The sequence below is a fragment of the Lycorma delicatula genome, chromosome 3 (assembly GCF_047948215.1).
Source record: "Lycorma delicatula isolate Av1 chromosome 3, ASM4794821v1, whole genome shotgun sequence".
Lineage (NCBI taxonomy): Eukaryota > Metazoa > Arthropoda > Insecta > Hemiptera > Fulgoridae > Lycorma > Lycorma delicatula.
The window spans coordinates 3,062,903-3,076,248 of NC_134457.1; the positions used below are offsets into that span (position 1 = coordinate 3,062,903).

General features: G+C 31.4%; 1 protein-coding gene across 2 annotated transcripts in view; it reads right to left on the bottom strand.

The window, feature by feature from the left end:
- Sgf29 (SAGA-associated factor 29) overlaps window positions 1-13,346 on the bottom strand; it is a 35,445-nt gene that overhangs the window by 21,500 nt on the left and 599 nt on the right. For both annotated transcript variants that reach the window (XM_075359368.1, XM_075359367.1), the window contains exons 2-3: window positions 5,452-5,586; window positions 3,624-3,746 (exon numbers count right to left, since the gene is read on the bottom strand). In XM_075359368.1, the coding sequence (XP_075215483.1) occupies window positions 3,624-3,746; window positions 5,452-5,586 (258 nt within the window). The remainder of the gene's footprint in view (window positions 1-3,623; window positions 3,747-5,451; window positions 5,587-13,346) is intronic.

Consider the following 13,346-nt stretch of genomic DNA (forward strand, 5'->3'; position numbering starts at 1 on the left):
ATTCTGATGGAACATTTTTTATCATCCCTTCACAGCCTGGTCTTGGTGCCAAGTGATTTTCATCTCTTCACTGACCCAAAGAAGAAGTGGCTTATGTCGCAGCACTTGACAATGATGAACTTCAAAATACCGTGAAAGGTCGGCTAGGTACCCAAGCAGCTGAATTTTATGAACAAGGTAATTGTAAATTAGTGAAACGCTATGACAAATGCGTGAATTTAAATGACAAATATGTTGAAAAGTAGTTAACAGCTGTAGTTTTAAGTTGTATATAATAAAATATTTTTATCCATGCAGGTTTTTTATATATAGTCAAACAGAGGTTACTTTCTGAACTGCCCTAGTAAGATTTAATTCTAATCTTGAATCTAAAAGTTCTATTTAGATCACAAAGATCTGGTATACAAAAACCACAATAACAAATGACTAATCAAAAATATTACTTAGTTATGGTACAAAAAAGGTGTTTTATTAATACAACAAAAATAAAAAATACTCTACACAATAATTCTTCCATGGCTTTGTAACAGTATTTTAACAGTATTTTCCCAACGATCATTACCATATTAATATTTTTTTTTAACTGTTGACAAAGGATTGATAACTTTACCTGCTTCATCCTTGACAACCTTTATTTTAAATACACCACTGTGTTTTTAAATAATACTGATTTTATTTACTTTAAATCAATCAAATAAAGTATTAAATACAAATAGGAAACGATTTTGGAAATGGATTTTATATAACAAATTTAGTAAACAACTATAGAAATCGCTTATTATAATGCTCCTAGATGTTTCTGGACGATATATCACTAGCTGGTACTGAATGTACCAATATTACCTCATGTAAAAATTAATAGCCTGTTTTATATTTCCCTTATAAGGAAACAATTAAATATTATGCAGAAATATAAAATATGTTTAATGACATTAGAAAAAAACTAATAAGTAAGAAATTTGATACCGCTTTTCCTCTTGTCTGTAGAATTGCAGACTGGAAATTATGCATTTTATACAAGTTTTCAAGCAAAATTTTTATGTTCAACTTAAACAATTTCAGTCATATAACAGCTATTAATGATTAACCAGTTATCAATGAAAAGTCTCTAGTAAGACTTTTGCAAACAAACATTCCTATTATTATTATTACTATTCTCTCGATTATTAATTAATTTCTAATAAAGTTATTATCGCTAACTTCTAGTTACACTACATACACTAAGTTAATCTAGTAAAATAAATTATTTTTTGCCTACATCTTCCTCTGTACCAATTAATACCGAAAGCATAAACAAAATTCAGCACAATCCAACAAAATAGAGAATCAATAAGAGCTTTCTTACTTTATCTTATTATTTTTCTTTTTCTTTTTTATAAATCAAAAGTGCTTTCGAGGAATTTCCTCATCATCAGTTGATTAAAATTGAAATCTGATTACACATTAAAAACATTAATAAAATATTTAACGTAATATTAATCCACACGACATAATATATGTAGTCAAATTAATTAAATCTTTAATTTTAAAAACATTAAATTGTTTTTTTGTACATGTTTGTTTGCCAGCTACTAAATACAGCACTGTACTAATATGATATAACCTTTTCCTAATATTAACAAAAGTGCTGCATCTACAGCAGCTTTGATAAGAGTATCATTATCAAATTTTGTTTGCAGATTGATTAAGCTGAATTTTTGGCTATATTTATATATATGACAATTTTTTAAATTGTCCAATTTTTTATTATTATCATTTTCTTTTATGACTTCAGTTATTTCCAAATTAATTTCTAAGTCAGTAATAGAATGTTTATTTACTCTCAGACGGTCAGCAGCATTAGAAAAACCCAATTTTTTGTTTATATAATATTTAAAATGTTCTGAAAATCTTACTTTAAAAGATCTATTAGTCTTTCCAATATAAATTTCATCACAATCATTACACTTTATTTTATAAATTCCATACAAACTATTAGTCATTAATATAGTTATAGTTTTTTAAATGTCGTATTACATGGTTGTAGGATTTATATGCTGGTTAATTTATCAACCCCGCTGTGTGTTTTATTCATAGGTTTCAATGTTGTTACATTTTTAGATTTTAAATTTTGTTTTTTTATAAATATTATCATCAATTAATAATGCTTTATATCCATTTTTTATGGTATTACTTATATACATAAAATTATATTACGATTTCGATATGTTGATGGTATTTTGATTATCTTTGAACCTGTTATAAGTGATGAACATCTTATATTGAAAAACTCAACTCCAATCATGACAATTTAAAATTTACATTTGAAACAAATAAATGCAGAAAAATGATTTTTTTAGATGTTAATATTGAAATCAACAAAAAGAATCATAATTTAATGTCAGTATATAGAAGACCTAAACAAATAAAATAACTATTAATAGAAAATCCAATCATTCACGGTCACACAAAATTAATATACTTATGAACATGTTAAACAGAGCGATACATTACACACAGAACAGGGAAAAATTAGATGCAGAAATAAATATTATAGAGTATTATAATCTACCAGTATTACTGCAGTTGCAGATTTACACAAAAGGTCCATGCCATTTACAGATGTTGCAGGCTTTGAAGCCTACTTATGCTGCGCGTACTGACTTCTCAATCAAAATGTTGCAGCATGAAGATGACAACTTTCTCGATCATATTGTATTTAGTGACGAGTCAAAATTTCATCTTAGTTGAAAATTTAGTGTCCATATATATATATATATATATATATATATATATATGTGGGACTATATATATATTGTCCGTATGTGGGATCCAAATACCCATTAACTCTTACAATGCAAAAGGGACTCCATAAAATTATGGATTGGTCAGCACAGATCTGATGATAGAGCTTGTTTGCAGCAGCCACTGAGATCATCCGATCTGACCCCATGTTTTTTTTTCCTTTGGGGTTTTTTTACAGGATCTTGTGTGTGTTTGTCCCAAATGCCCACTAAATTAGCTGAATTAAGGCACAGGATTGAAGCAGCTCTCACCTTCATTACTCCAGACATGCCAATTAAAGTACGGGATGAATACTCCTATCGGTTACATATGTAACGCATGAAGAACAGTGCTCTCATTGAACACAAGGTAAAATTGAACACAAGTCAAATGATAATAGCTTTAAGAGATATTAAATAGCTTTAAAATCCTGATATTCATTTTTGGATACCCAGTATAAAAAAACATGTTTTTTATATAAATATATATATATAAACAATCTATCTGCAAGATTAGAAGAAAATAAAAAAATGAAGTAGAATTCAAATTTTGTCAAATGCATTTTGCTGTGTATACTTTTTTTAATGAAGTATTTATTACCTACCTATAACTAGTGAATATTACTTTACCTGAATTTTTATTAATGAATTTAATATTATTCTTTATTTACAATGTACTGACCAACAGTATTTCCTCTTATATTTATCAAACAATTAATGACTTTATCTACACTTATAGTTTAATGCAATCACAAAGAAGAGGATGAAATGTTTAAATTATGAAAAACAACAGAATTATAAAATAGTTACTACTAAAAATTTACTAAAATAAAATAGAATGTAAGACAAAATTTAAGGTACCTGAATTCTTCTTTCATTGCATATGTTTCTTATTTCATATATCTTTTTCAATGCTTCTCTAATTAATTCTTCTTCCTGCTCAGCATCTGATACTGCAGTTGTATATAAACCTTTTAGTTTTTGCTATAAGAAGATTAATTACAAGTTATAAATGTTTAATGATATTACACGCTAAATTTTTAAGTTAAAACTTATATGACTATCTTTTACAATGAAAATTTTAATTCTAATCAACTTATCTTATGATAAACTGAAAGAAAAGCTTTGGAAATTTACATTTTACTTTTTAATTAATTTCAAATTTATAAAACATTTGAATAATCAGCTTAATCATTTCATGTAAATGTTTCCTTCGTATTTTGTGTATGACTAAAGACATCGGTTAATATTATTAAAAATAAAAACTTGTTCTTCAGAACAGCATAAACTCTTGGGTTTATGCTGTTTGTGAAGATTTTCATCAAGATGGTGCACCACCGTCCTGCAACAGGCCATCTGCAAGTCAATAGCAAACTTTCTCCAACTTTTTCTTTCTTATCCTTGATCCTTCCGTCGAATAAGTACCATGGGAATGGCATCAGCCGCTTTCTGGATCAAGCTGCAATGCTGTATCAAAAACTTTCAATCACCAGTAGAGCTTACTGGAACGACCACTTTTCTATGTCTCCATTTCCTATCCGGATGGACACATTAAAAGTTCGCTAGTAGCTATCAGTTAAAGCCGCTAACGCAAATCGCGTCAATCACAATCTACAGTAACTGTGCAATTTTTATAAAACTTTTCTTTGAAATAATACTATAAAAGTAAGTTTGCATTACAAATTGGATGATCTAGAAGGCCGGCTGATACTATTCTTGATATTAACTGATTTATTAAAGAAAATAACACAGGTAATAAAGAACATGCAACGGGTGATTCGATAGTACAGAGGTGGGTACAATCTTTTAATGGACACAAGAATGTTCTCTATGATAAACAGAGAATGTGAACTTTAATCGATGCAAACTTAGTACGTAAAATTGAAAAGAAGATTAGAGAGAACAGATGATTCACTTAATATCACTCTCTGTGCATGTATCAGAAATTTCACGTTCACTTTTTCATATAATTATATCTGAGAAACTGAACTATCAGTAACTGGGAACCAAAGATGGTTAGGGAATCATAGAAAATGAAACAGTAGGCCACCAAACTGATCATTTTAATATGATTCAGAGAGCAAGGCAATGACTTCTTGAGCTGTATAATGACTGGGGATAAGAAATGAGCATAAAACCAGTGAATGAAAACAAATCTATGGAGTGGAGGCAGACTTCATCAACAAACATGAAATTTAAGCAGATCTTTTCCAGAGTTATTTATAAAAGAGTTTTGTACGTGTTTAAACTGTGAAGCATTTGATAACAACCAATGCAGTTTCTAACAGGTCTGTTTCTATAGAAATTTAATTTTTATCCCCTGCATCTTCCATGAAAACAGAAAAAAAAATGTATTTCACATTAATTTTGACTTTTCTAAAAGCTTCAGATATTAACTCACACTTTACTTTTCCTTCATGCACTTAAAAATATTTACAATTTATTAAATAAATTGTAAATTTTTTAAATTTACAATTTAAATTTAGATTTATTAAACTTAATAAATCAATAAACAGTTTATTAATTTATAATGTATAAATTTAAAAGCTACAAATAAAATCAACTAAATCTTACAAATTTTCTTCACATAATAATGATAAATACAAAACAGAAAAATTAATAAAATATTTGATCAGAACTGCATAGAACAACTAAGGTATTAAGTAAATATATTGTAATGATCACTAACCTGATAATAAGGAGAAACTTTCCCTTCCTGTGTTATCTTGTCATGTGTTTTTGTAATATTGTTCAAAGTATGTTCATTCCGAGTTCTTTCTTTTTCTATCTCATGAACTAACCTTGTAATAGCTTTAAGTCTTTCCTGTAAGTAATAAAAATTTTAATTGAAAATAATGAATTCTACTGGTAAAATTTAAAATAAAAAAATGATATGCTAATTTCTATCGCTTACTCAAACTAAAAAAATTCATAATAAGAGATAAAATTAGTATATAAATTCTTTTAAGAATAACATATTATTAATATTTAATGTTACCTGACACTGAATGACAAAAGTCTTCTTTTTTTTATTTGTTTGGAAATATGTCAGCTGACTGGTTTGATGTCATTCTTTGTATCTTCATGTTTGCTGTTAATCTTTTATCCTCATATATTATCTGCTTACAAACTTCAATCTTGTTTTTTTCTAAACTTTTAATCTTCTACACATTCCTCTATCACTCAAGTAACCGAATCTGAAAATCTTAATAGTGACCCAGCAATCTAGTTAGTCACTTTACAAGATTCTTCCTAAAATTTCTTTCCTCTCCTGTTTGTCTTACGAACTCTTCATTCAAAACATTATTAACCTACCTTACTTTCAATATCTTTAATAAATCACATTTCAATGACCTATATTCTTCTCCCTCTTTTTTCTATTTAGTAATACCAAGTGAGCAACTTATAACCAAACCGACTCTTCTATTAACTTTTGTATAACTTTATTTATAATTAGCAGATGGAGATATGGAATATGTTTTGCAGCATGTTGCGACTTATTAACATCATTTCTAAATCCGATATGCTGCACCAAAGTATTATTTTATAATAAATGTGCAATTTATCACAGTTCAAGAACCAGGGAAGTGGTTTTCTAGGCTAAGTAGAATCCTCATGCTGCGGGCTGGGATAATGTCACAATATCTGTTCTTAACCTTTTTTTTAAGAGTACATGAATGGTGACTTATTTGCAAACACTGGAAAAATATAGTTGGTACTTCAATTTCAAGAGAAAGGTATCATGGGGAGAAGAGTCTGAATATAGAAACATGGGGCTCCAGTTCATTTTACTCTTTGAATGTGAAATTTCCTAACAATCTCCAAACTGGGTTGGCTGTGGTTTACAAGCATCGCTCATTCTATTGCACAAATCATCTTACCACACCCAATAATTCACTGCAGGAAATAATCAAGACCTATGTATTTCAACATCATTAGGCAATAAATGAAGAATTACATCAGAGTGTGAAGGAAGTTTTTATATAACTCCAGAGATACTTTGCAACATATCAAAGAGAATGTGAACATACAGCTCTGTGCAACCACAAGTATTTAATTCTACAACTATATAAAAATAAACTGTTTTTATAATACGTGAATTTTGCATTTGTCAAAGTTGTTAAGTTTTTATACATTATAATGAATATGCAAATTCTGCAGTCCAGTACTGGAATGTTAAAAATATTTATTTTTTTAATATTTAAAAAATAACAGTAATAAAAAATATAGAGGATTTAGGAAAAATATACAAAATTAAATGCAACAAATGTAATAATATTTATACTGATAAAACTAACACATCATTTAAAAAAGGTTTTTACAGAACATTGCAAAAACAAAAAAAATTTGTAATGTAGCTGGCCATTTGTTGCAATAGTGGGCTGAAAAGTTTCTGGCCTGACAAAGAAAAAAAACAACAGATATTTTTTTTTGCTTTTATTTTTCAATATAATCTCCAAAATGACTACTACACTTTTCATAACAATGCTCTAATGCAGTTATATCAACTTTATAATTTATCGAGCTCCTCAGAACACCCATTTGCAGCATCAATATCTTCCCCATTGCTCTCAAATCGTTGTCCACAAAGTCATTTTTTGAGGTTAGGAAATAGTTGTTAATCACTGTAGCTAAACCTGGTGAATAAGGCGGTTGGGAAAGCAATTAGAACTTCAGTTCATCGATTTTAGCCATTGCAACGATTGATGAATGTGCTGGTGCATTTTCACAGTGAAACAAGATTATTTTTTTTGCTAGATTTGATCGTTTTCTTTTTACTTCATTGCACAAACATTGTAATAAGTTTGCGTAGAACTCACCATTATTTGTTTCACTCTTTTCAAGGTAATCAATAAAGATAATTTGTTTTGCATCCCAGAAAACAGTCACCATATTTGCATATTTGTCCAAAATAAATATTAAAATTTATAAAACGTACCGATTTTGATAAATTCATAAATTATAAAAACAATTTATTTTAATGTAATTATAGAATCAAATACCAATTGAAAATGCGGGATCCTATGAAAAAATTCTTTGAATTACTATGTTAAGTTAACTTATCTATTTACTGTGTTTGGTGGTTAAATATTTCATTTAATATTATTTAAATTATTACACTATTATTTATTTAAATTAAATTTTATTATCACAGTGGTAAATATGTTAATGAATACATACAGAATGTATGAGATGTATTCTCCAAACCTAAGGTTTCAGAACACCAAAATAAGCAAAAATGTTCATATTGACATAATTTCTATTTTGTTTTGTTTTCTTTCTGGTCGTCACTTTGTGATTTTCACAAAAAAATTATTTCTCAGAAACAGGTAAACCTACTTTGATTAAATTTGGCAAATCTTAGACCAAAAATAAAAAATTTTGAAAACGTCACCTTCAAAAATGTTAAAATGGCGGTAATCTTAATTTTTTACTCTTCAATATCCTTGTAATTATTTGTTTGATCAAATTTTTACTTATAAAATTTAATAAGCATTTTATTTTGAACAAAATGACACCTCACTTGTAGAAATTTGTTGACAAACGACTCAATTATTGCAGACAATTAACCAGGCAGTATGCTTGCGCACTGTAATGCAAACTGATAATTTTTTGCCTGTTTTTATTTCCTCTGTGAAATTAAACCATACTAAAATTCTTGGGGTACAAATTGAGGGGTAAATTTGGTGCTTCCCTATGGTTTTTGACCTAAGAAACTGGATAAAAGTGGTCCCAGTTCTCTATCTCAGTTAGGTTTGAAGAAAAATTTGGGTAAAACAAAAAAACCTTTTATTGGAAAATACACTTTTTTAGGTTTGGAATAAAACAATTTGTTACCTTATCAATACACTAATAAAAATTTCTAGTCAACTTTGTAGAGAATTTAGTTCTGAGAAAATTGATATAAATAGCGTCAATAAAAATTAAATATAAATTTGAAAAGTTCAACCTTAATAAAATACAACTCACAAACTGTATGTAAGAGGGCTGTTTGGAAAGTAATGATAATAATGACCCTGAGGGAAAATGTGTTGCGAAGGGTGGTAATACTGTATACCATCGATTAGCCCGTTCTTTTACACCCATCAATAACAATCAGTTTCAAGTCGATCGATGCACTGAGTGGACGTATGTGACAATTCGTGTAACCTGTGTTAGATATTCGCCTACCATGTACAGAATGGATAAAAAGTTACAGGCAACATTGTAATGTGAAATTTTTAGTGAAACTCAGGAAAAACTAAAACGACACGTATGAATTATTAACTACGGTGTATGGTGAAGTTATTACGAACCAGGTGACCTTCTAAAAATGGTAAAAAGAGTTCGAAGAGGGTAGAGAGAGCATCATAAACAAGCCATGCGAGAGGCGCTCTTCAACGTCTCGCACCGAGATTGTAAAGAATACAGCTGCCATTATATCGTCTGTGAAGAATGACGAATGACCATTAAGGAGCTCACCACATGTCTAGACTTTTCAGTTGGCAGCGCATTTTTGATTTTGCACAATGATTTGGCCATGCAATTCGCCTCATGCAGATGAGTGGCATGCCTTCTCATACCGGAGGAAATGCAACATTGTGTCTCTGTATCAAGACCTGTTATCGTGGTTTGGTGGGGAAGCAAGTGAAGAAATGAATTGAATCATAATTGTAGATAAATCTTGAATGTAACACTACGATCTGGAACTGAAACAAAGTTCTCAATGGAAAAAGGTGCAGTTGCCACTTCCAAAAAAAGTAAAGATGAGCCGCAGTGCCGGTAAGGTTATGATGACAATCTTCTTCGATTCTGAGAGTTTCTTGTACCAAAATGCTGTCCCTCAAGGCCAGACAGTCCCAGCGGATTATTACAAATCGGTTTTGATCACGATGTTGCATCATTTTAAGAAAAAAACAGCCACACAAGAACATTAATGAAATTTTACTACATCATGACAATGCGCAGTCCTACGACGCTCACACTTTAGTTGATTTCTTGAACACTTGTGACATCGCAACTGTACCCCACCCACCATACGGTTCAGATTTGTACCCATGCAACTTCTGGCTGTTCCCCGAAGTCAAGTTTCCGTTCAGGGGTGGAAATTCTAGACCAATCACAAGGTCATCAAATCTGTGGAGGCACACTGCAAGGAGGTTGAGAAAGATGGTCTGGTGTTCGTGTTTAAAAGATGGCAGGAACAGGAAAAGCGTGTTAGAACCAAGAGGGGTTACTTTGAAAAAGAGCATATAAATTTGGAAGACTGAATAAATATTTTTTTCTGTACAGCATTTTTATCATTACTTTTTGAACAGCCTCCATGTATATATAAATACACACCTTTTTAAGTAAAATTCGTTTTTTAATACAATACTAGTAAAGATGTGAAAAACCTTTTTTTATTCACTCTTCTTACTCTTTACGCTACTTTTCTACAGAGTTACCTTGTTTATTTAAACGTGTGTGACAATGTTTTACTAAATTGTTTATATCCACATAATAGAAATCAGCAACCTGTGAAGACAACCAGTCTGTAACCATTGTTTTCACTTCAGTGATGTCAAATTGCTGACCGCCAATACTCCTTCAGATAGCAGAACAATTACTAATTGCTTGGCGCAAGATCTGGACTGTATGATGAGTGGTCCACTTGCTCCCATCCAAAAACATCTGATTAATGCCAGAGTTTGAGGAGCAGAATGAGGTTGTGCATTGTCATGTAGCAACAAAACTTCAGATGACAGTAGACCATGTCACTTATTCTGTATGGTATGATGAAGCTTCATCAAGGTCTCACAGTACACAGCTGAATTTAGGCGTAAAATCAACTAACAGGATACCATGTTTATCCCAAAACACAGTTGCCATAATCTTGCATGTTGATGTCTGTTTGGCTTTCACTTTGACTGGAGATGTTGTATGTTACAATTTCATTGACTGCTGTTTTGATGCTGGAGTGATGCAAGAAACCCCGAGTTGTTCCCTGTGACACTGTTGTCCAAAAGTTTATCTCCTTTCCCACTGCCTTGGGTCAAAAATGATAAAACACTAGTCATTCTCCTTTTTTGGTATTCTTCAAAAAGCAGCCTGGGAATCTACTGCAAGCATAGCTTTTTGAACTGCGAGATTTCAGAAGCGATTTTGTATAGAACTGACCTTGAAACTTGTGGGAATATCAGTGACACAGTGGAAATTGTGAATCGTTGGTCTTCATTAATTTTTGGGTCATCTTCATGCACCAAGCTGTCTGTGATTACAGAAGATCAGCCTAATCACGGTTCATCGCAAACATAGTCCCGCCTGTCCTTGAACAGTCTTACAAATTTATGCACTTTGCTGTCACTCATTGAATTAGGCCCATAAACCTTACATATTTGGCAATGAATGTCCGCTGCAGACACGTTCCTTGCGGTCAAAAATCATATCACAGACCATATTCCACAATTAGCAGACCGCTCAATTACTTGAAACATTTCAACTTCACAATATAAACCATACACAGGTACGCTATGACTGCAAATGGCATCTGTATTTGTGCAAGGGATGCCGGGAGCTGGGGCAAATGGACATTTTGACAGCCATGCAAACTTTACATAGCTATAGCTAATCGGACCTTACTTAAATATAGCCCTTGTATTTATATATAATTCAGTAACTAATTAAATTTTTATTTTTATAATTCAGTAACTTAAAATTTAATTTTACAAATTCAAGACATGATATTACAATGACAATCAGGCTTGGGAATTTTTCATACACAATTAAATTTCCATTCATATCACCAAAAACAAGCTTTTAGCCTATGAAGTGAATCAATCAACTTAAAAAAGGTCATTTGAAGCTATTGTGATAGTAATGCAATACATCATCAGACAGCAGCTGTATATAAAAATAAATAAAATGGAAACTATAAAAAAAAAGCTGGGAGTTGATGGCTTACATATCTTACTTATACATGAACAGTACCACCCTAAATTTTTTTTAATTTATACATAAAAAGACTACTGTATGGCGATAGTATAAAAGCCTCATTAATTGAAATACAAAAAGAAACCAATGGTTATAAGCTGATACAGTAAATTTTGTGGTTATATAAGGTGTGATTTTAAAGTTTTAAGGGTGGGCTTGTAATTTCCATTTCAAAATGGCAGTACTTATAGGTTATTACAATGGATCTCCTATAAAAACCAGTCCTCTTCTGACTGAACACACCGACTCCAGTGGTGTTTCCACTTTTAGAATCACTGCTAGAAATTTTCTTTCTTGAAGGTGTTATGTACCCTCTCTCTATTTACTTGCTGGTCTTCAATTGAGTCAAATTAACCCCCTTTGCAAAAATGTCAATTTAGTTAACAAATATAAGTAGGAAGGGGCTAAATCACAGGATAGGGTGGTTGCAGAGGTATAGGAATTTGAAATTAGAACAAAAATTCCACGATCAAAAACGCACAACAAGCTGGTGCACTCTCATGGTGTAGCACCAAATTCTTGTCCCATCAGTGTTCTTGTCTTGTCTGGATCACTTTCAACTTGATTAATCAGTTCTTGGGAGACTTCAAGTTGATATTCTTTCTCCCAGTCTGACAACAACTTCAGAATGAAGTTCAGACACTCAACACCTGTTCAAATCTTCAGTTAAAATTGACTGAACCGTGCGGAAACTTAAAATCAGTTCATCAACCATCTCACTAATTGTAAGTCTACAGTAGTCAGAGCACACTAAATCACAAACTTTCGCACAATGTTTTTGTTGGTCATTAAAGTGGAAAGCCAGCTGAACCCTTGAGGGGGGCTTGCCTTCGGCTGATTTGCAACCATCTTTTTAAATTTGTTGAACCAGATAGAAAAACACTTGACCGGCTCAGAAATTTATCCCTGAAAGCTGTTTCTAAGAGCTCATAAGTCTCTGAATCTGATTTCCTTGTTTTCAAACAAAATTTCACAAACAACTCATTGTTCTGTTTTTCACCCATTTTGGAAAATCTGTCGAGAACCAAAAACACATCTTCACTCACTAGGATGCCATTTTCTACTGACCAGAGTTATGGTAGTCATCTTTTTAGGACATTTCAAGGACAAAACAACCTTCCCTTTCCATACTCACAGACAAACCTACTCCCTCACATTGAGCAGTGGCAGCACCAATCTTAATACTTTCCGATCACATCTCATATTGTAATTTTATTTGAAGAGAATATTCAACTGATGACCAATTTTTTCAAGCATTTGGTCAAGGAAGTATTTGGCAGGAGTCGAAATCCAGTAATTATGGCGTATATGGAGGCACTTCAAAATGTACATCGTGGAGTTTTGCAGCAACAACCTGAGACATGTGTGCAGGTACAGTATTGCAGTAAAAGAACACTTTCTTTTTGGCCAGATGTAGATGTTTAGTGTGAATAGTACTATTTAATCGGTCTCTGAAGCTTAATACTCCCCGGTAATGGTCCTGCCTTTTTCCAGCTTGTTATGAGCACTATGCACAAGAATCCCATAAAAACTGTACCCATGACTTTTCCAGCAGAAATAACTATTTTCGCTTTTTATGCACTTTTACATTCATCATTTTGAATGATGTACAACCACATATAAATTCAGCAG